The sequence below is a fragment of the Furipterus horrens genome, unplaced genomic scaffold (assembly GCF_987537825.1).
Source record: "Furipterus horrens unplaced genomic scaffold, mFurHor1.1.pri manual_scaffold_3, whole genome shotgun sequence".
NCBI lineage: Eukaryota > Metazoa > Chordata > Mammalia > Chiroptera > Furipteridae > Furipterus > Furipterus horrens.
The window spans coordinates 177,624,189-177,648,483 of record NW_028327173.1 but is presented as its reverse complement, the minus strand read 5'-3'; the positions used below and the strand labels follow the sequence as shown (position 1 = coordinate 177,648,483).

Here is a 24,295-nt window from a genome sequence, read left to right as displayed (position 1 = left end):
AAGCAATGAAGATGACACTAAGTGAAATAAAGAAAAATCTACAGGGAACCAACAATGGAGGGCATGAAGTTGGGATTAAAACCAATGATTTGAAACATAAAGAAAAAAATAAGCATTCAACCAGAATAGCAGAAGAAAACAAAATTTAAAAAAAAAATTGAGAATAGTATAAGGAGCCTCTGGGACATCTCCAAATGTACCAACATATGAATCATAGGGATGCCAAAAGGAGAGGGCTTAGAGCAAGAAATTGAAAACTTATTTGAAAAAAGAATGAAAGAAAATTTTCCTAATTTTGCAAAGGAAATAGACATACAAAGTCCAGGAAACAAAGAGTTCCAAACAAGTTGGACCCAAACAGGACCACACCAAGACACATCATAATTAATGTGCCAAAGGTTAAAGATAAAGAGAGAGAGAAGAACTATATGCACAACTAATGGACATGATCTAAAAGGGGGGGACAACTGGAGGGAGGAGGGCCACCGGGTGGAGGGGAGAAGAGGGAAGGGAAATTGGGACAAATGTAACATTATAATCAATAAAACACATTTAAAAAAAAAGATAAAGAGAGAATCTTAAAAACAGTGAGAGAAAAGAAAAGAGTCAACTACAAAGGAGTTCCCATAAGACTATCAGCTGATTTCTCAAAAGAAATTTTGCAGGCCAAAAGGGGCTGACTAGAGGTATTCAAACTGATGAAAGGCAAGGACCTACAACCAAGATTACTCTACCCAGCAACTATCATCTAGAATGAAAGGATAGATAAAGTGCTTCCCAGACAAGGGAAAGCTAAAGGAGTTCATCCTCACCAAACCATTATTACATTAAATATTAAAGGGGCTTATTTAAGAAAAGAAGATCAGAATTATGAACACTAAAATGGCAACAAATTCACAACTATCAACAACAGAAACTAAAAAAACAAACTAAGCAAACAACCAGAACAGGAACAGAAGCGTAGGTATGGGGATCATTTGGAGGGTTGCAAGCTGGGAGGGAAAGAGGGAGAATAGGGGAAAAGGTGCAGTGATTAAGAAGCATAATTGGTAGTGTAAAATACAGATGGGGGTGGGGGGGTGTTAAGAATAGTATAGGAAATGGAGAAGCCAGAGAACTTACATGTATGACTCATGGACATGAACTAAGAGGGGGAATTGCTTTCAGGAAGGAGGGTACTGGGTAGAGGAGGCCAAAGGGGGAAAACCGGGACTACTGTAATAGCATGATCAATAAAATATATTTTTTAAAAAGAAAAATAAAATTCACATAACCTAAAAAACATAATAAAAAATAAAAAAAAAAAAAACACCCAATGTCTCAAGCCCAGGGGGGGGGGGGGGAAACTGTATTAGTAAGATTAATGGTTAGAAAAATGTTTGCTCAATGTTCTGGACAGTGTGGTGCCTAAGCAGATGGAATGACCTGATTCCATGCTAAGGGAGGTTTGACCCTGGAATACTTTGAAAAATGCTGTTCTTTGCTCACTGGTAGCACCCAGGACTTGTCTGTCATTTTGCAAGCCATGGATCTGGTAGTACCAAGGTCCTAGTGGTTGCCCTGTGCTAAACCTGGCTTCTGCATCCACACCTTGGAAGCTGGCAGAGCCAATGTCATCCAGCCCTGCACAACACTCAAGGGAGGAAAAGCAGCTTTTGGATCAAAGTTCCTTTGCTAACAGACAGCTTCTCAGAAAGGAAAAGCCCAGAGCTAAGGAATAACTTCCAAGACAGTCACTTTGATCCCCAAGAAAAAAAGTGTCAGGACCTGCATGGATGGCAGTGGGAGAGTGACACTTCTCACACTCGCTTATTGCTCCTCAGCCAAATGACAATCAGTTTGCCTCGCAGGAGCCAAAATAACCTTTCTTTCTTGTCCCTGTCCCCAGTGAAAAGGAGGAATGACCATTACAATTAATGCATTAGGAGATTGTTCTTAAAAACTTAATAAATTGTAAAGGGTTTATCTTCAACTTCTATTTTCTATCACCAGCTTGGAAGTGCCTGGAATGTTAAAGTCACACTGTGAGCTCATTTTCCATGTGTGTCCATAAAAATTCAATTATAATTAAAGGAAAAAAAATTGAAAATAAATATGTTCTGGCTTAGAGGAAAGAAAAAGCCTTATACCTGTTTGTGATTGTTAAAAATATTTTGTATTTGATTCTCATCAAAATAGACATGATCTTGGGTCATATGATCTTTTAAAATAATGTTATTTAGTAAGTGTTGCAGAGGACATGATTATCAGACTAAAATTCTTGTTTGTACATACCTGTATAGCCCTGGCTGGTTTGGCTCAGTGGATTGAGCATCGGCCTGCGAGCTAAGTGTCGCTGGTTCGATCTTCCAGTCAGGGCACATCAGAGAAGGAAAACTCTGACTCCAAAAAACCTCCGCTGCCTTGCGGCATACCTCTTCAGGGGAAAGGCTAAGGGAGTAAACCCCGACAGAAAATCCGGAGCCGGAGTCCCTAAGGCGGTTTGACGTTGTAGTCAACACCGGCAACTCCTGCGCACCTGAAGCCAAGCTGTATTGACTCCGTCTTTCCCTTGGACCCTTCAGCTGCGAAGAGAGGGGGGGTCTGCTGCATGGGCAACAGCAGACCCTCCATATCACCCTGCCCAGGCTCTGTAGCTTCAGCTTCACTGGAGAGGACACTCCAGCGTCATCATAAGATGTCGATTCAACACGGGAGGAGACAGATACCGTGTCACTCCCGAGTCGGACTGCACAGCCATTCTCGGCGGTGCAGATAGACTCTTAAGAAGCTACACCATCGTCTCTCGAGACGGACGGCTGCCGACAACGACGACGACGACATACCTGTATGTACCCATGGCACGTGTGTGCTACTGGGATGCTCCTGTGGTTTAGACACATGTGCTGGTACAAACAACAGAAGTTTAGCAGGGGAAGTAGAAACTCAGGACACCTCAGAGCAAGCCAAGTCGGTCTCACTGAAGATAACACATCTGCAAGAGGCTGCTGCTGACAGAAATGCTTTGGCAATAGCTTCCTCTTCACCACATCTCTCATGTTGGACTGACTCTGAATTTAACGAAATCTGTGATTTGACAAGACACTTCCACCTGTCTGTAAATGTAGAGTGAAGGTGATCATTTCTAAAACTGAATCAAAGAGCTCTTACTGTCAAGCAGGAAACATAGTCTTTGAAGGAAATATTCTCCAGGGCCTCTTCCATGTGCGAGGTAGACACTGTCAGAAAATCCTGAGATCCTCCATCTTTTTTTCCCTGTAGACTCATTAGCACTGTCGGTCAAGAAGGCACTTCCCAAAGCTCTTGGGGCAGAAGAAGGGGAAATAAAGTTCATTCTGGAAACATAATTTGTCCTATAGCACCAGACCCTCTGACTAGTTTCTTCTTTTCTCTTAAATGGTATGAAAACATTTCCAGTGTTTTTCTTATCACTAACATCAAAGGAATTTTAAAGAAAGTATCAAAGATAGATGGTAACAATTGTCCACTTGGAAGTAGTTTTTCATATTTTGGTTTATATATGATACTATCAAGAGAATTCTGTCACCTCAGGTAAATTTGAAATTTAAGAAGAAAAATATTATATTCTATAGTTTGAACAGGCATATTTTCTTCAGGAAAAGAATCTCTAGAAAGCATAAAACTAGAGCCAAAGATATACAGGGTGTCCAAAAAAAATGTATACACAATTTAAATAATTATAAAGTCGGTGTTTATTAAAACAGATTTCATTTTCAAAATGTAATAGAACCTACAGACAGTATTTAATTGTTTTGTCAATGCCTGTTTTCAAACTGACATCCATTTTGGTCCAGGCACTGCTGACAATGCGAAGCAATGGAATCACAAACATCACGAAATATTTTGTTTGGTATTCGTGTGCATTCTCGTTCAGTGGCTGTTCTCAATTCAGTGACTGTTGCAGGTTTCATAGTGTAGACTTTGTCTTTTAAGTATCCCCATAAAAAAGTCTAGTGGTGTGAGGTCTGGTGAATGCGCAGGGTATTCTACGAAACCCCTTCGTCCAATCCACCTGTGTGGCAAGATTTCATCAAGGTAGGATCTAATATCGTGATGGGAGTGTGGGGTTGCCCCATCTTGCTGTTTCGTGATGTTTGCGATTCCGTTGCTTCGTACTGTCAGCAATGCTTGGACCAGAACAGACGTCAGTTTGAAAACACGCGTTGAGAAAACACTTAAATAATGTCTGTAGATTATTACATTTTAACAATGAAATGTATTTTAATAAACACAGACTTAATAATTATTTAAAGTATGTATACAGTTTTGGGGAGACACCCTGTATTTGTCTATGTCAGGCACTGATAAAATGTGCTTAAGATGTCACCTGACATCCAGAAAAGGTTCAATAACTAGTAGCTGCTGTAATGATGATGATTGTAATTAAATTAACAATGTCCCCAACTTCTAAGCTTCATGCCCAGTTTTTCTGTCAGTGTTGCTGGCTTAGAATTTCCGATCCCATCATCCCAAGGAGAGACCTGCTGTTATTTGCTTCTCCATAGAAAGTGATTCTTTTTTGAATATTTGCATTTCTTAGCACTTTAATGCTTAAGTAGCATAAGGTTTTACACAGGTGATCTGGTGTTTGAATGGAGAGCATTTTAAATTCCTGAAACAGCAGTGACAGATGGAGAGAAGATCGGCAGTGAGAGAAGGGGAAAAAAAGAGGGAAATGATAAGGCAGCCCATACTTGGCAGGAAAAATGAGCCAGGTGAAAAAAAGTTTCTTTGGGGGGGGGCTTCCTCAACAGCACTTGTGTAGGGGGCTCTTCCTGTCCATGTGCCTCCACTGGCCTTCCCTGTGGGGTCAGAACATTTGCTTGAGTGCATACAAAATCTCCTTGAGAGCATTCAACCTAGCATGATGATGGGCTCTGGGAAGGAAGAACCATCACTGGCTAGGGCCAGTGAAAAGAAAAGAAATTATTTAATCAAAAATAGATCTGTTGTAGTTCTCCATAAATGTATATTTAAAAGGCATTTAGCACTGTCCAGTGTGGTCTTGGTTGGTTGGAGCATCATCCTGTACACCAAAAGGTTGGGGGTTTAATTCCCAGTCAGGACACATACCTAGGTTGCAGGTTCAATCCCTAGTTGGGGCACATATAGAAGGCAACCAACTGATGTTTATCACATCAGTGTTTCTCTCTCCCTCCCTCCCTCCCTCCCTTTCCCTCTCTCTCTCTCTCTCTCTTCCTCTTTCTTCCCTCCCTTTCTCTAAAATCAATAAACATATTTTTTTTAATTAAAAGGCATTTAGTAGTTGTAGATATAAGGATTAATGTATAAGTCTCAACTCTAGCTTGCCCTGGCAGATTCTCATGAAACAAATCCCTTAGAAAATACAGAATATAAAACATGTGCCCAAGATGTTCTGAGAAAACAGCTGCTTGTTCCACATGCAGCTCTGATTCCATGGTTATAGTGTTTGAGAAAGGCCATCTATTTTCCTGTGTGCATGGGCACATGTAATTTCTGTTCCCTTTACAAAGCCTTTGCCTTTGGGTTATTTAGTCCCTTCACTAAAGTTTTGTCTCTTTCAAGGTAAAGTTTATCTTTGGGAAATCATGTTTTCATTTTATGAAAAAATCTTTCTCTTTTGTTGTCTCCTGCATGAAAGTAAACCACTACACAGTTTCTATGTGTGCAAATTGCATGTTTAACCTTCCTGAAACCTCTAGCTTGCAATTCCCAGCATTCTCAGAAATATTTTCTATGAGCCTTAATAATGAAGGCCACACTCCTGTGCTTAGAACCTCACTACTCTGTCACTCTCTTGTCCATGAGGTCCTCCTGCTTCATGCATGTGAGGCAAACATTGCTAGAGATTACTTTGGTTTGCAGCACTTTGATGCACAATTATTTCTCTTCAGAAAATGCTGGAAGAGAAACTAGTACTAGTACCACCTAGGACCACGTATATGTATTTCATTAGAAATGTGCAAACATTAGTAACCTGTTGCTTTGAACAAGATATTTATATTATTGTTGACAATTCAATGCCTGGCACATGATAGTTGCCCAATAAATTCTTGAATGTTCATGAACAACTGAGTGAAAAAAAGAAAAGCTGACTTCTCCCAGTATCAAGCTTGTTTTCAGTCTATCAAGTAAGCAATTCTATCACTTCCATTATTGCCTATCTGTATCACTACCTTGAACATTTTGATTAAAATGGCCCCTTGGGCCAAATAACCAATTTAGTCAGAAATCAAACAAATCAACAATTTAACTGAAGTGACTATTTGTACACAATGGGTCCAGATAATTCTTCCAAAATGGCCAAATGTTTGTAAATAATGAAATTATATCTTGTTGAGTTTTGGTTTTATTTTTGCTTTCTTCGTTGTTTTGTTCTGCCTTAAAACACTAGAGAAAAAAGAAATTAGCCAATTGGGCAGATATATTACAAGAGGCATCGTGTCTTAGGAACAGTGGAATCCCACACTCTGTCTTTACATGATACGTGAGGCTGCAAGTTGTCTGTAGCCTGGTCACACAGTAGCAGCCATTTTGATCCTGCTGCATTCACCCACTGGGAAAGAATCTTCTCTCTATTAACAGCTAGTAATTCCAGCAACCACACCTTTCTTTCTTTCTCTGGGCTTCTCTGAGAACGTTCTGCAGCAGCTGAATGGCTGCCCCAGTCATCTCAAGAGCATATCTAGGTAGGAGAGGCCTAGCTCTATGTCTGGGAAGATGTATGCTCTTTGCCATGGAATTCTTTGTGGTCTGGAGGTGGCAGGACTGGGTTCAGCATGTTCCACAGATGACCGATGAGTCTTGAGTGTTTTGTGCTCTTGCCTGGAATGGGTGTCAGGAGTTAAACAACACAAGATGTGTCACAAAGAGTACCTGACTAGTAACCTCTTTTTCTTTCCTAGGGAATGCAGTCGGATTTTTGGGGAAGATGGTCTGACGTTGAAGCTCTTTCTTAAAAGAACTGCTCCTTTTTCTATTCTATGGACTTTGACTAACTACCTGTATTTACTGGCTTTAAAGAAGCTGACAGCCACAGATGTCTCTGCTCTGTTCTGTTGTAACAAAGCCTTTGTCTTCTTGCTATCATGGATCGTCCTGAAAGACAGGTTCATGGGAGTGAGGGTAATGGCACACTTGATTCAATGTGTGAGGCCAACCTTAATCGTAAATCCTTGGCATCAGAAGAGCTGCCTTGTTTCATGGAGCTTCTATGAGAATTTCCTATTGGTTCTGAGTACAAAATGGAATATGAAGGTAGATTAGGATGCCCAGGCCATTGCAACATCATGAAAGGATAAAGAGATTTCCATTGGGCAATCAGCTGATTTCAATAGGAGGCACTAAAATAGGGAAGATAAGATCTTTTTTTAGAATTAATGGTGTGATCAACTCCTTCCATTCTCAGGAGAAAAGAGTATGAGAAAATTAGCCACAGTAAAGGTTATGATTTTTTTTTCAATCATCATATGTTGGGACAACTTTCTCATGCTCTCTCCCACCAAGAGATGGATTTAATTAATATTGGTGTAAGTAGACAAGATAACTAAACAGTAATTAAGGTCACTGGTAATGTCACAATGCTGTTAAAAGTGGCTATATATCCATGTGACTAATCTAGAAATGGAACCAAAGCAACAGCTTGTACTTTGGGGTACAAATTAATTGATCTGCATTAAACTTCAACCAACCACTTCAGTTCTGAGTTTATTCCTTTCAGAAGTAACATGGATTAAAAAAAAATTTTTTTTTGTATGCTTAGTCTATGTTAGATTGAAAGTCATGCAACCTTAAAGAGTCAGATCTCATTTATATAATCTGCCATGTCACCATGATGATAATACTGAGGAACTGATTCTTTAGAAGGAGGTCTAAATAAATAGCCTTTTCCCAGAAGAAAAACATCACATAATTATTGTCATCTGAAAGAGGTGTCCAAGATTGCCATCAAAATGTTGCTCTTGTTGCAATGATTCCAGCACCCTTTCTGCCCTAAATGCTGAAGTTAATGTCTATACTAAAAAGTTTATGATAGTCATAACCCTAAAAGAATTTTTTTAAATAGCCAATGAAAAAATTCTGGTTGTATTTTGGGAGATGCTGCTCAGAAATTCAGGACTAAAGATTGACTTGAACAAGAAGTAGAAAGCTATGGTAGAAGAAAAGGTGAGAAACTCCGAGTCAGTTCATGATGTCTTTAGAATATAGCCACATTCTCCACTAGCTTATCTTAGATTTGACACCCAAAGGGCTTAGCATCCTGTTTTATATGTGGAACACTGATGCTGGCTATTCACCATCAGGTACCCTTACAAGTCCTTGAGAGCAGGGAATTTCCTTATATATTGCTCACTGCTCTGTCCCTGGCTGGTTTAGCTCAGTGAATTGAGCGTCGGCCTGCGAGCTAAGTGTCGCTGGTTCGATCTTCCAGTCAGGGTACATCAGAGAAGGAAAACTCTGACTCCAAAAAACCTCCGCTGCCTTGCGGCATACCTCTTCAGGGGAAAGGCTAAGGGAGTAAACCCCGACAGAAAATCCGGAGCCGGAGTCCCTAAGGCGGTTTGACGTTGTAGTCAACACCGGCAACTCCTGCGGCGCACCTGAAGCCAAGCTGTATTGACTCCGTCTTTCCCTTGGACCCTTCAGCTGCGAAGAGAGGGGGGGTCTGCTGCATGGGCAACAGCAGACCCTCCATATCACCCTGCCCAGGCTCTGTAGCTTCAGCGTCATCGCAAGATGTCGATTCAACACGGGAGGAGACAGATACCATGTCACTCCCGAGTCGGACTGCACAGCCATTCTCGGCGGTGCAGATAGACTCTTAAGAAGCTACACCATCGTCTCTCGAGACGGACGGCTGCCGACGACGATTGCTCACTGCTCCATTCAGGATGAACTACATGATTTGTGGTGCCCAGTGCAAAATGAAAACACAGGACCCCTGTTAAAAAATTATTAATAATGTCAAGATGGCAACAGAAGAGCATTAAACAAGAATGAGGCCCTTCTAATCATGGGGCCCTAGGCATCTGCCCAGGTCATATGCCCATGAATCCAGTTCTGCCTCTATCTCTAACAGAAAAATTCAGGGGACAAAGTAGGGGCTCAGTAGATATTTGAGGATATAGAAAGTGAACTCATGTTTATGAGATCTTACTTTTTACTATCTACCTCATGGGATGACCCACGAGAATTTGGAGGGCCTTGTCAGAAGAGGGGGAAATAGAAGAGATGTACAGCTTTTCTGCTCTTTCAGTGACATCTCAATACCAAAAGGAAATCAATACATTGACCAGTGAGAAAATCAATTGCATTAGAGTGAATGAATGCATCTAACTATGGAACTTACTGATGCAAGAAGTCATATCAAAAGAGGCTCAATGTTTATTTGAGGTCTTTTAAGGAAAAACCTTCAACTGTGTAACTTATATTTAAATCACAGATTTAGTAAATTCGCCTACAGGCTACAAATCATTGCCATTTAAAAACTGGTATCTGTAGTAGATTGAATGGTTACCCCACAATAGGTGCCCATGTCCTAATCCCAAGAACGTGGGACCATGACCTTGTTTGGAAAAACAGTCTTCGCATAAATAATTAATTGAAGGATCTTGCGAAGAGGGGATCATTCTGGATTATCTGGGTGGCCCCTAAATCCAACAACAAGTATCCTTATAAGAGACACACACAGAAGAGCCACACAGAAGAGGAGGCAGCAATGAGACCACAGAGACAGAAATTGGAGTGATGTGGCCACAAGCCAAGGAAAACTGGGGCAGCCACTAGAATCTGGAAGAGGCAAGGAATGTATTCTCTTCTAGTGCTGCCATTGGGAGCATAGCTCAGCTGGATTTAAACTTCTGGTCCCCAGAACTGTGAGAGAATACATTTCTGTTGTTTTTGGTCACCAAGTTTATGGTGACTTGTTACAGTAGCCTCAGGAAACTAATACATGTATAGAAAAAATGTTAGGTAGCTAATAAGTAATTGTTATAAGTATATACGTAAAGTAAGACATCTTAGATGGCAAAGTGGTAAGCAAGAAAGTCAGGCATAGTGGTAGAAGTCCGATACTTTCCTTTTTAAATGACAGGAAACGCTTCACTTCTCACTGTGAAACATTAGGAACTGTTTAATGCCATGTTTCAGAAGAATGTCAAGGTGTAATTTTAATGATGCCTGTAATCAGGCCATGGAGTATGAGGAGTACCAGAACATAGTCAGCATTTTGCCTTTTGACAGTCTCAGCAATTCTTGTCCTCCCAAGACAGATTGAGAACATGTATAATTAGGTCATTTGAGAAATTAAAGGAGGGCAAACAGGATACTGACAACATAAATGCAGCTTTTACTGGCTATATCCATAAATAATCTAGAGCACAGCCTATAAATGCCACCTCACTTGGACCTCTCTTTTTTTAACTAGTTAAAGTAGTCATCAGATTAAAATTAATATCTGTGACTGATTCAAAGTTTCAGTAGTTTAGAAACAAATCATTTTTGGATTATAGTACCATTTGCTTGACCCCAAGAATGATTACATTTAAGATGAGCTATAAGGCTTCCCCTACCTCTATTTTTTTTATGTCCAAACAACACCATAAACAGAATGAAGAATGTTTTCAGTTATAATATCAGTAAATATGGGTTTATCCAGAGTACTGGTTGGCCAGAATTATCAATATTCATAAAAAACTAATTTTATGTTATAAATAAGTTAATAGTTTGTTTCTTTGGACTATTGATTTAATTATAGATGAAAAGGTAATCTGTTATACATTTAATTTTCTGCTATGAAATCATTTCAGCCAAATTTCTGGTAAACTGTGGTGTGCTAGGAAACTCATGAGTAGTTGCTTGCAGCTGCTACGTGATCATCCTGAGGAAATTAGTAAACTTCTTTAAAATATATATTTTTTGAATTGCAAAGATGTTGGTGAGAATCCAGATCTTGCAGCTTTGAAAATGGGTGTTTTCCCATCTCCAAAATCTTATCTTGTGTAGCTATAGTTTTTAAATCATGAAAAGCAGAGAAGGCACCTTACTAAAAAAAAAGTTTTTTCTCAAAGAAAATGAGCCCCTGGCTGCATTTTTTTCCTCCTATGTCACTGGTATTTATTTCACTCCAATGAAAAGTAAATGTTAGACTAGAAAATTAAAACCTTTTCTTTCAGATATGTCCTTCCCTTATTTTTCATATTATTAATTGAGATTTTTCTTTGATTTTTTGAAATTTCCTCGGGTATATGAAGAAAACTGGTGGGTGGTGAATGGTTCGGCAGACCCCAGATTTCTTAGCAGACTTAGGAGATGAAATCATGTCCCTTTAGCTTGGCACCTACATATTTTCCAGCTGTAGTTGGGACCCTATGCAGTTAACCTCCCAAACTGTGCCTCTTTTGGAGACTTTCCTATGTCCAGGAACCAACCAGAGAATGTCAGTTGAAGTGAATCTTGCATTGCTTGAACTGCACTTCTCTGAATTCAAATCGGGCTCCAGAGCGCTCTAAATCAGGACACTGGAGCTGAGCTGCCACTGATCTGTGCCAATATTACACATTTAGATAAGATTCAAGATAACCTTTCATTTCCATCTTGCCTTTGGTTGACATTTATGCATTAACCATTCAGGTGCAGTGCAGAAACCTCTGTTCAGAATCTTGATGGTTGCTGGTGGAGGCAGTACAGGATGGGTAGTGAGATATCCTTTTCAGCCCCCTCTTGGCAGGAGGCTGATTTATGAATACAAGGGGAAAAAAACTGAGTTATGCTGGCTCTGGTTTTATGTCCACAGAAATCCATAACCCCTTCACTAAGGTGTAGTCAATAGGTCCACTCTATACAACCCCACATACTCTTTAGTCTTTCCTTCTGGCATAACTTTTCCTCTTTTTCATCTTAGTCTCTCACTGAGATCATGTTCAGATGGATTTTATTCATATAAAAATAAATGTGTATGTGTGGTAGGGGATAGGGAGGTGGAAATCTTGGTTAGAGGGTCTCTCCCCTTGTGTTTAACCAATTCTACGGACCAACCCTTCACCCCTCACATGCACACACACAATGTCTGGACAGCTGTAGAATACCTACTTCTTTCATTTCTCTCACTTCAAATCCTGATCAGTTTCATCAGCTCTGAGTAAAACAGATGGTTCTTCTTTATGAAACCTTAAACGTAACATGTAAACACATTTTAGGATTTTGTATAGCCATGGTTCCTTGAAAACAGACTCTTATCTAAATATACTCAGAGAGAATAGAATGATCATTGGAGCAGGGCTCATTGGCCAAGCCATTAATGTGTATCCCACATTCAGCTTCTGTCCTTTAATCTGGAACTTGAGTACAGCCTGCTGGTGGTGTAGCTTTGAGGCCTTCCACTTTAGAGGCTGCTGTAGGCTTGAGACTCGAGGACCTGTTGTGAGCCAGTAAAGCTCCTCCATGCTCCACTGAGCTTCAGAAACAGAGCTGACTACAAGGCAAATGAAGTAAGATGTTGGATTTACAGAGAGAAAGAAGCAATTAAAGGTTCATTTCAATGCCCTGAGCCCTAGAGGAGCTGATATTGCTATGCAAATAATAATTCTGGAAACCACTTGTCAAGGGGAACACAATGAATGTAATGAGACTGGAAACCTTCATGGAGATCCAGAAAAAGACGGAACACTTGTCATTTTTGATGACCTGAACCCAAAGAAGGAGAGGGAAAAAGTGAAGATACAAGAAAGCAAACACAGCCCAAAGCCACTACTCTAGCCTTCATCTGTACAGACTAATTCTTTGAGAGGCAAAAGAAGCCTAGCTTTCATGCAGGGTCACAGGTGGTCTATAGCACAGTGAACTCACCTTTCTGGCCCTTGGGCTTCAAGAGCAGGCTCATGGTCCCTCCAATTGGCCCAGAAAGTCGATGTGGAGGCTTTCAAAACTGGCTAAGCCTGTCTTGAGAGGTGATGCTGCTCAAGTGGCATGCTGGGATAATGGGGTCACACCATGATGGGAGAGGACCGAGAGGGTCAGACAGTTAACAGTGAGGTATTGTCCATTCTTTGGTCACTGTGGATACTAACTGTGTCATGCCAAACAGTGGTGGGATTTCCACCTTATTTAAACACCTCTGGTTAATTAAGGGGCTGGAACTGGAATAGGTTGTGAGGAGAGCTGAGTTTTTCTGAAGCTGGGCAGGTGGCACCAGGAGATAGTGCGTTTTCAGCACAGGAGTCCTTCATATGCATACCAAAGTGCACAAAAGCACTTTTGTGGTTTCACCATGTAGATGTGCACATATGATCACTTTTGACACAACAGTTAAGGCACGGTTCCTGCAGACACATTTTCAGTGTCCTGAACCCAAGAAGAGTTGTTTTGTGTTTTTCTGTTAAGAAGAACAAACAATTAATCCTTCCTTAATGACTGATTAATTCTGAAAATGCACGTGACTGAGATCTGTGCTTGGGTTGTTTGTTCTCTGGGAATCTGAAGAGTATTTACTCTGAAATGAACCGAAGGAGCCAAGCAGCACCACTCTGGGACCATCCAAACAACCACTCCAGAGGGGGCTTCCATGAAACTTTTTTCTGCATTTTCTCAATTAGCTGAGATCCCTTCCCTTAGTTCCAACTATGTGAATAAGAAGCATTTTGAAAATTTCTTAAAACATGCCATAGAGAACTTATTCTTTCAGATTGTTGTGAAATTTAAATACAAATGTGGAAAATAATTTAACTTATCTTTCTCCCCATGAAACCTATATAACCTATAGATGATTAACCTATAAACTATTATTTCTACCATAGAGAAGAATTTTTTCTAACATCTCAAATCTTCAGATTTTCATGCTTTTAGAACTTAACTAACAGTGTTGTCTGACCCCCTGAAGTGAAAAATGCTTCTCTCCCTGAAGGCAATTGAAAGAGACACTGCTGTAATTGATATGTCAATTTAAATGGTTCAGGCTAATATTTTCACAAGCACTTGAATATAAAATGTAATGGAGATTTTAAAGAGGCCCATCAAGGTTCTAACTTGGAATTGCTATAAAATTATGTAATCTTTGTCCATATCTAATTCTTATCTCGAGAAAACTTATAATAGTAATATTATGCATATAAATTTTACCAATGGATGACGCAGGAAAAGAACAGTTACCAATTAGGGCCAGATCCTGGGGATAGTAGTTTCAAATATTCACCCATTTCTAGACAGTGATTTTGTTTTTTGCTTTTTTGTTTGTTTGTATGAGCTGTTTGTTTTCATAATTTCTTAGGACCAGAATTATATATTATAGAAACTTATAATAATTTAAAATATGAAACAGCACATTATGTTAAAGATCATTAGGATTAATATTGTGTTCTTTTTAACCCTGTTTTCTTTATTTGACTAAGAAAATACAATTGATGCTTGGCCAAAAAGCCATGGACATTATTTAAACACAAAAACAAATCAGAAAATGCAAGTGTCTTATGTGCCTTTTCATTGTCTGAAATCAAACAGCCCAAAGAATTGTTGCAAATCCCTGGCCAAACTATAAATCTGCAAATCAAAGAAAATGGTAGCTCTCACAGAATTTCCAGGTCTAGATAACCCCCTCACCATGTTTATTTATGAATCTATTACTTCTTGTTTGGAAAATTTCCGTGACACCTCATGGTGTGTATATTAAATTCTATTCCCTACAGTTTGAGGCACAGTCTAACTAGAACACATGCCTGGAAGCTTCAGAGAATATGATATTCACTCAGCAAGAGAAACACCTCCCATCAAGCAGCCTCCCGGATCACAGTTTATGAAGACAGTTTTTCACTGCTGACATGTCAGCGTCTGTTCTCAAGTTCTCCTGCTGTTTTTCATAAAGGACACTTTAGTACGGAGCTGGCTCTGAAACCAACTGTGCACTTGCTTTTGGTGGTTATTAACAAAAGAATTGCTTTAGCAACATCTAAATTATATGTGGCATCATTATCATACATTGTTAAAGATTTACAGTTTGTTGTAATAAATAATTCACTAAAAATGTTCAAAGGGACAAACAAAATCACATGTGAAAAAGCTATCTACAGAAGAATTGATTTACTTGGGAATACTCAGAACTGAAGCTTAACAAAATTAATTGCCATATATGTTTAAATTTTTCACAAAGTTGCATCTTGGTATTGAAGTTGGTGAGACAACTTGAAATATCTGAATTGCTCAAGTTGAAGACAGTTAAAGAAACAGATGCATAGCAGCATTTCACAAAAAGGTAGATAGTTGTTTTAAATATACCAAGCATCATATCAATTTACAGTAAACCATTATGATGGCAATCAAATTATGAACATTTCACTTTATGCAATTAATGCTCTAGAATCATTAAATAAAACTATCTTTCTGTGGCTTAATTTGTATGAAAACAAAAGGAAGAACTGGCCTCAATTTGATATTCCAAGTGGCAGTGTAAGCTTGCTCCGTATAAATTATTCTAAGATTACTTGCTTTCTTTTATCCCCTTGCCTTAAATTTTGCCTCTTAGCTGCATCAATATAATGTCTCCCTAATCAAATTCTGGTTAGGTGGAGGTCCTCAGAAACACACACTAATCCAAGGAGCTGATTAAAATGTATGCTAAATGTTTGAAGAAAAACAATACAGTATAGATGAAAAGGCTTAGAACTGACTTCCTATTAACTTAATTTCACCAATATGGGTACAAATCTCTACAAAGTTGAACTAAAATTATTAGTCCTTGATTTAAATGTGAGCAGCTTTAATATTCTCCACCTGATGTCTCATGAGTATACTGATTTCTTGTTAATACTGACCCTTCCACAATTGAACAGTGATGTACAGAGGTAATTGGGTTTCAGGAAGCATTTAGCAGCTTTCATGAAGTCTTCTACTGCTTGCTCAGGAATATGGAGTCATCGTTTTTTTTTTGTTTGTTTGTTTTTTTAATCTCTGCGTTCTATTTGACAGATAGTTGCCACAATAATGGCAATTACAGGCATTGTCATGATGGCTTATGCAGATAACTTCCATGCTGACTCGATCATAGGAGTGGCATTTGCAGTGGGCTCAGCCTCTACATCTGCATTATATAAGGTATGTTGTGCACTTTCTTATGTAGTCAATTGTCATTTGTTGCTGAGACCTAAATAATGAAGGACAAAGAAAATCATGGCTAGAAAAAATATCAGACGGTTTAATAAGTACTTGCTACATGCTGGGAACTTGCCAGACAATTGTTAATGCATCCTTATCAGACATAGGTGCTCCCCAATTTCAAAGAGGGAACTGGGTTTGAGGAAGCATTTAGCAACTTCCATGAAGTCTTCAATTGCTTGCTCTGGAATATGGAAACATAAAAAAAAATTTTTTTTTACTTCTTTGCATTTGGTATGTTAATATTTTTTGAATGACAGATGAGAAAACTGAGGCTTTGGAACATTAAGTAATTTTCCCAAGGTCATATAACCAAGAAGTGATAGAGCCAAGATTAAAATTTGGACTGGCCAACTCCAAAGCCCTTGCTCCATGGCCCCACCCCTCCTGAATCATCAATCAGTTGTAGCAGAGCCTGAGAAAGACCTCTCTCCTCTTTATGTTTCTTTAATTGAACTACCTATGGTCATTATCTTAACTCCAATTGCGGTGTTAAAAATAATAAGCAAGGTGTCATTTGAGAGGTTACCTTTCACTGCACAGTAACTCTGTGCCACAGAAGCTCATGTTATTAGAAAAATGAAGAGTCTCTTCCTCTCTGAAGGATACTCTGGGCCTGCACTATGTACTCACCATTCTTTCTCCCCTGGAGCTGCCTGTCATCAATGAAAGTTCTGTTCAGTCATTGCCCTTAACTTCAGAAGTGAGGACTAAGAGAGCAGATCTAAGAAGTTATTCCCCAAATCTCCACATTTCAGAGCCTACCTTCTGGATGTAGCTAAAGGACTAACCCACTTTCATCTCTCTTGGTGTTTCGATGAGAAAATTCTCTCTGAAAGGCAGAAAGTGCCCTTTGGCTCTCTCCTGGATGCCTGTTCTGGTTATTTGCCAGCACTACGGCTCAGAGGACACTGAGTCGATTTCCATACTGACATTTCCTGGCCCATTGATTCTGTGTGACAAGCTGGACAAGCGTTCACTCAATCGCCATTAGTGTCTAACCTGCCCCCAACTGAGACTGCACTGAGATGTCTGATGTGACCAAAGACTACCATGTGATCAAAGTCCCTTGATTAAGTCTCTCAAAAGAAAAAAATAAGTTTGATGGAAATTAAAAGCAGTATCTGGCATTGCTATGTGACGAGGACGGCTATCTGATAGACAGGATTCCCCTGACCACATTAGAGGTGAATTCATTATGGGAGTGGTAATATTTGCTGATATGCACAAAATCGTATGTGCACCATAGAAAAGATCTGCTTCATTCTCCATTGTTTGAGAATTAATATGGGAAGCAGAGGGGTTAAAAAACCAAGATACATGGACTAGAGTCCTGGCTCCTCCCCAGTCTGATGTGTGATACTAGGTTAGCCATTCATGCCTTTTTGCCATCTTTCTCTATATACAGATTTATAACCCAGAAAAAAAATTTTTTTAATCTGAAGAATAAACAGTGTTTGTGAAAATATTTTAAGCTCTGAGAGAAAAGTACTTATAAATCCAAGGCATCGTTATTATTTTTCTCAACACGTAATGAGAGGCTCTCTCTGCCCAATATGGTTTTCAGTATCTGTCAAAGCAAGAGCAAAATGAATCCCATGCTTGAAGGAAAGAATTGATGGCATCTCAATCTAGAAGACTTTTATGGGTTTCTCTGCTTTTATTTATGATTCATCTTATACCATCACTGGTTGTGGAGCTCAATCAACACAATGTACAGTATCCTGGCAGTTTCCACCACCAGAAGGAATTTGTTTTATGGCACTTGCTGTTTCACATGAAGGCTATAGAGCATTTTAATTCCTTATCTCAACACCGTGTTGTATGTCATGGAGTGGCAGGTGAGAAGATATGGAAGATAAAAACTAGGCCCGTCAGTTCACTGTGTAGATGAATAGAACTCACCTTTCTGATGCAGCAAAGTCTCCAGCTGTGTGGCTTAGGAGTTTCTTTCCCATTCCAGGTTATGTTTAAGATGTTTCTCGGAAGTGCCAACTTTGGTGAAGCGGCACACTTTGTCTCCACAGTGGGTTTCTTCAACTTAATCTTCATCTCCTTCACCCCAGTCGTCCTGTATTTCACCAAGGTGGAGCACTGGTCCTCCTTCGCAGCTCTGCCCTGGGGCTGTCTCTGTGGGATGGCAGGGCTGTGGTTGGGTAAGTGACCCCAGGTTTTGCCTTCATTTCCTATGTCACTTGAGCTTTCCTTGGGTGGTTAAGTTATCATATTAGAGTATTCCCTTGGGTACCTCTGTCCTCTCTTTCCCAAACTTACCTAAGGTTGGTTCATGACTGTGGCCCCATCTGTGTACACATGATCTTCAGTTGCTGCATAGTAGCCCTCCTCCAACATGTATGCCTAGACATGTCTAATACGTGCCCCTGAGCAAGCCTGCTCAAGCTGGGTGCCACCCGTGCTGGCTAAACACTGGTTCCTCACCAAGCAGCATGGTCTCCACCCTCCACTGGGTGTAGTATCACAACATAGTGAATTGATTATTCCACCGCTTTGCATTTGTTCCACACACCCTTTGCCAGCCAATTGGAAAGAGATCAGGCAGACTGAACGGCAGAGAAAGAAGAGTAAGACCACTTCAGGTGAGATATGCATACATCCATCTCCAAAATCAGAGAATTAGTTGACCAAAGGCACAGACATGTTTAGCACAGATATTGATTCTTTTATGTTAAGAAGGAAAGAACCCAGCCTATCAGTTCCCCTTTCTCCTGCAATATCTTCCATATCCCTCCTCTATTTTACAGCCTTCAACATCCTGGTGAATGTTGGTGTGGTGCTGACATACCCAATCCTAATCTCCATTGGGACACTGCTCAGCGTTCCTGGAAATGCAGGTACTGGTACGATTTGACATGTGCACAGTAAGTCTCCTGCCCGTGTTTCTTTTACACCAAGTTGTTTCTTGATCAATTGTGAATTATGTCCCTTGCCTGCCTTGGAAGATGTTTTTAAATATCCTGAAGGTGGCAGACAATGGAATAACTATGCAACAGATTTAAAATTTGTAGCTACAAACACTGTATTTACTTGGTAGTGCTTTTAGAATTAATTACCAAATGTATCATTCGGGTTTCATGTAATCTCCCTGATAACCTAATTTTGTGGTATTTTTAGAGGAAGTCCTATGGAAACAAAAGGCATCCCAGCATAGGACTCTCAAGTAAACGTCACTAATGAAAATGTAGGAGATGTACAGGGTATTGGCTCCCCATCAGACCAACCGTGGGGAGCTGCGGAAGCTTCTCCCAGGGGCACAGCAGGTGGCCATCTGGAATAGAGATAGGGAAAAAGCAATTTGATTCACCTCGGCGACAAGAGGAGAAGCTTTCTTTCCTGGATAATCTTCCTAATGAAACCTGTCAGTGGAACAAGGAATGGAAGTGGGTTATCTGGATGACTGCACGGTCCTTCTAACTTTAAAATTCTGTAATTCGAAGCCTTGGGTAGCCATCTTTCTTTGCCTCAGGACAATCAGAACATGTTTATTGAGCACTTACTATGTGACCAGGATTGTAGAAGAGACAGGAAAAAATGATATTATTGTTCCCTTAAGAAGCTTATGCCTGCATTTGGAAAATGAGGCCACCATAAATGAAATAACTTAGAACTTTACAAAGTAATTTATTATTAAATGCCAAATTCTGTGACAGACTCCAAGGACTATAAAATATACAGAGGAAAGAAATATTAGGGAGGAGTGGAGTTGTCAAGAAAGTTTATTCATTCATCCATGATTCATTCATTCAAAAAATAATTTCTGAGCACTTAGTGTTTGCCTGGAACTGTGATAACCCTGGTGGTAGATCCTAAATAGGGCATAGTCCCTGCTTTCAGAACTACATATTATAAGGAGGGAGACAAAAGAGAATTGATTTGACAGAGGTATGTACTGAATGCTCTGAGAGTTCACAGGAGGGGCAACCAAGAAAGCTCCCTGCAATAGACCTAAATGGAGAGATTTAGTGGAGGGTTTAGCTAGGTAAGGTGGGTATGAGAAGGGAAAGGCATTCCATGGAAGAAGAACAGCATGTATATGACCAGCAATTCCACTATTAGGTACATATCTCCCAAACTGAAAACAGGGACTCAAACATATTATATGTGAATATAAGTAGCAGTACTGTTCACAATGGCCAAGGTGGAAACACCTAAATATCCATCAACAAGTGGGCAGATAAACAAATGTTGGTACATACAAAGGGATATTACTCAGCCATAAAAAGGGAAAAAGTATGAATACATGCTACAACATGGATGAACCTCAAAAACATCTTGCTAAGTGAAAGAAGCCAGTGACTCCATTTATAAGAAGTATCCAGAATAGGTAAAACAATAGAAACAAATAATAGCTTGGTGGTTGCCAAGGGTAAGGGGTTAGGGATTGGGAGCTGCTTAAGGTTTTATGTTAAAGTGATAAAGATCTTTTGGAAGAAGAGAGAGGTGATGGTTGTAAAAATGTGATGAATGTACTGAAGTTCACTTTAAAATGGTTAATTTTATGTTATATGAATTTCACCTCAATCAAAAGTTTAAAAGAACAGCATGTGCAACGACCTAAACATTAACAGGTTTGGCTCAGTGGTCCAGTGAAACTGGAGAAGCATTAAGGGACACAGGAAAAGTCCTAAGAAGTAATTAAAGCAGATCACAGGGGCCTTAAAGAAGTATGATTTAGAGATAAGGGTTGAAAAGCAAATGCAAGGAACACCACAGACAGTGTATAGAAAAAGGAAAGGTGAGCTTGAAAGAACAAGGAAGACCTTTGGAAATCTCTAGAAGAAGCACTGACTTGGGTCATTTGTTTTTAGAAAAGCTTAGAAATAGTCATAGACGGTGACTGACCTGATATTTCTTACTTAGCTGTGGATCTCCTGAAGCAGGAGGTGATATTCAATGTTGTGCGCCTGGCTGCCACCATCATCATCTGCATTGGGTTTCTGCTGATGCTATTGCCAGAGGAGTGGGATGAAATTACCCTGAGATTCATCAACAGCCTGAAGGAAAAGAAGACTGAGGAGCACGTGGATGACATCACAGATTCCAGTGTGCACCTGCGAAGCAGAAGCAGGGTCAATGGGGCAGTGTCTATACCACTGGCATAAGGAGGGACATACTTTGAATGCACGTGTATGTATATTCTGTGAATATAATAAAATTTTCTCACTACCTGTATACTCACACGACAGTATTAACTCTGAATTTGGATAAGTCATATGTAAAATAATGCCAACAATAAAAGTTTACATTTATATGCATATCAAGGAACTGGTGTAAATAATCATAATAAAATTTTTTATTAAAATATATTCATTCTTGTTCTATTTCTTCTTTTTTGGGGGGGGTGGAATTTCCTTTCCACTATTCACAAAATTTCCTGAACACATGAGATTCTATTAAATTATGGGCTTGTCATTACCTTTTTCCCATCTGGAATTGAGACCTTTTTATTCAGAGAAAGTTGCCTAAGAGGAAAACACATGAAAAGGATACACGCTTTTATATATTTAAGTCCAGTAAGAGCCTTGAATATGAAAGCTGGAAAGCAATGAAACCTACAGACAGAGCACCTTCTTTTTATATGCGACACCTACACTAGGAACTGAGGAGATGTGAAGATGTATTGTAGAAGACCCCATCTGCACTTTCAACGTGCTTAGAGTGGTACAGAGAATAAGAGAGGTTACAGATATCTCTAATAGGTGGTAGACATTTGGAAATGGCATAGTGGTGAGAGAGAGGACATCTCTGACCAGCCATCTCTAAGGCCCTTTCCCACCACGTTTTTCTCAGGAGTCATTTATATTTGCTGTCACTTCTTCATTTCCCATTTATGCTTCAATCCACAGCAATCCACATTCTCCCAAAAGGTCACTCACCAAGGTCGCCAATTCCTTATTGACACCATTCGGCCCTTACTTTATTGTCACCTCTGCAGCAATTGACATGATGACCACTCCTTTTTTTTCCTAAAATAGTCTCTTCTCCTAGATCCCACTATAATCTCCTGGTTCTTCTCCTCCCTCACTGTCTGCTTCTCTGTGTCCCTCTTCCCAGGCTGATCTCATTGTTGTCAGGGTTCAGTCCTTGGCTTTCTCAGCATGTCACTCCACATTTTCCCTTGGGGATCTCATCCCCTCCCATGCTTCGAATGTCATCTAGATGGTGGTGACTTTGAAATCTTCATCTCCAGCCCCAATTGGTCCCTGAGCTTCCCATCAGACTACCCAAATGCCTTCTGCAAGCTAACTGGGATGCCTCATTTTTCACTTCAGATTCAAGAGCAAAGTTGAATTTATCATCTCTCCTTCCCAGACATATTCCTTCCTCTCTCTTGTTCCCTGTCTAGGTTAGTGGTACCATCAATCACTAGCTGCCCAAGCCAGAGATCCACCTTAACTTCTGCCATCCTCCACTCTCCACATCTAAACCATAAGTCCTGTTGCTTCTCTTTCTTAATATTTCTTGAATCTATATACTTCCTTATGACATTACCTATTCTAAATCTAATCATCTTTCCCTGGTGAATGAAAAGCACTCTTTACATGATCTCTCCAGCTCTCAGTCTTGCCTCTCTCATCCCTTTTGTGCCCGGTAGAGTGACTTTTCTAATATATAAATGTGATCATTCTACTCCCCTGTGTAAGATAGTTCAGTGGCATCTCATTGTCCTCAGAATGAAGCCCAAAAACCTTCACGTGTCATTCAAAATTCACTGAATGGCCTCTGCCCATCAGTCTCCAGAGAAGCAGCAAAAACTCCCTCTGAGAGTGGAACTATTCCTTATCTGCACTGTCCAACACAGTGGCCACAAGTGGCTACCAAGTTCTCCAGGCACAGCTAGTGCAACTAAGGGGCTACATTTCTAATTTTATTTACTTTGAATTAATTTGAGATTAAATTTAAATAGCCACGTGTAGCTATTGGGCTCCCATACAGGAGGGACAACACAGCTCCAGAGCCTCGTTTCACCATGTCACCCTCCGTGGCCCCCGGAACCCCAATGCTTTGGTGACTCTACACTTCTTGCAGTTCTTCAGTCAAGACATCCTCTCTTTCTTGTCCTTTCTTTTCCTTTCTCTTCACTTGAATAGCCCTTCCCTAGGCTTCACGACAGGATTTTAGTCTTATTTTCCTGGGAAGTCTTTTCTTGTCCCCCATGCTGAACAATATGCTTCTTTAGAAGCCTCTGTCATCCCCAGTATAGCACTGGTCAGCCCCTGGGGTAACTGTCAGTCTATCCATCTGAGTTCCCAGTAAACCATGAGCTCCTTGAGAGCAGTAACTGTGGGGCATTGATCATTGTGTTCCCAGCACAGTGCTTGGCACTTATAGACATTCAAAAACAATGAGTGAATGAGTTGTTTTACACAAACTATATTAGATCAGTCTTAGGTAAGGGTAGGCAGTCTCATAGATAAGATTAGTTTAAGACCAAATGGGCTAAATGTGCCATAGTCTTTGTTGTGTTTCCACAAAAAGCCAACATACTAAATTGATAAAAGGCATTTCTTCCCTAACAGGGTGGTTAGGGCAGCTAGCAATTTAAGATAATCTGTACTTTCTGGGAAATCTAGTGCAAGAAGCCAAGCCTTTCTGGTATCTGTTTTACTATGCTTTTTTTTTTTTTTTTTTTTTTTTTAATTCAAATGTCCTCAAAAGTGTAGGTGAGACCATCACAGGGCAAGCAGAGGAGACTCAGAATACCATGCTCACTGGCTGCGCATGTGGTAAATTAAAATCTTAACTTTTTATTTTTCATTTCTCTGTTATTTTTTTGAAAAAGCAATGCTAGTCCCCTGGCATAGATAGGTAACATGATATTAACTAAAATAATCACTATGACTCACTTTAAGTTTCACAAAAATGATACAAAATAAATGAAATGTATTATTAATAAATATGAATTAATTCCTAATCTAAGTCAAGGTGGTTTTGACCGTATTGGTACAAACATTGCTCTTGCTTTCTTTTTTCTTTTACTCTTGCTTTGCTTTTAAATTACTATTAAATAGCAGTAATCAGTGACTAACCCACTCTAGCATCTCACCATTACTTAGCACAACATTTAAAATTGTATTTTGACATGTTTAAGAAATGAGTTATTTTTGTTCTTTTTAACGATTCATTTTGAAAA

At 39.7% G+C, this 24,295-nt stretch overlaps 1 protein-coding gene across 1 annotated transcript in view; it reads left to right on the top strand.

The window, feature by feature from the left end:
• SLC35F4 (solute carrier family 35 member F4) overlaps positions 1 to 21,467 on the top strand; it is a 192,360-nt gene extending 170,893 nt beyond the window's left edge. Inside the window, exons 4-8 of the mRNA XM_090270921.1 lie at positions 6,909 to 7,128; positions 15,958 to 16,083; positions 18,107 to 18,299; positions 18,906 to 18,995; positions 21,022 to 21,467. Of these exons, the coding sequence (XP_090127047.1) occupies positions 6,909 to 7,128; positions 15,958 to 16,083; positions 18,107 to 18,299; positions 18,906 to 18,995; positions 21,022 to 21,263 (871 nt within the window). The 3' untranslated portion in view covers positions 21,264 to 21,467. The remainder of the gene's footprint in view (positions 1 to 6,908; positions 7,129 to 15,957; positions 16,084 to 18,106; positions 18,300 to 18,905; positions 18,996 to 21,021) is intronic.
• The last annotated feature ends 2,828 nt before the right edge of the window (positions 21,468 to 24,295 follow it).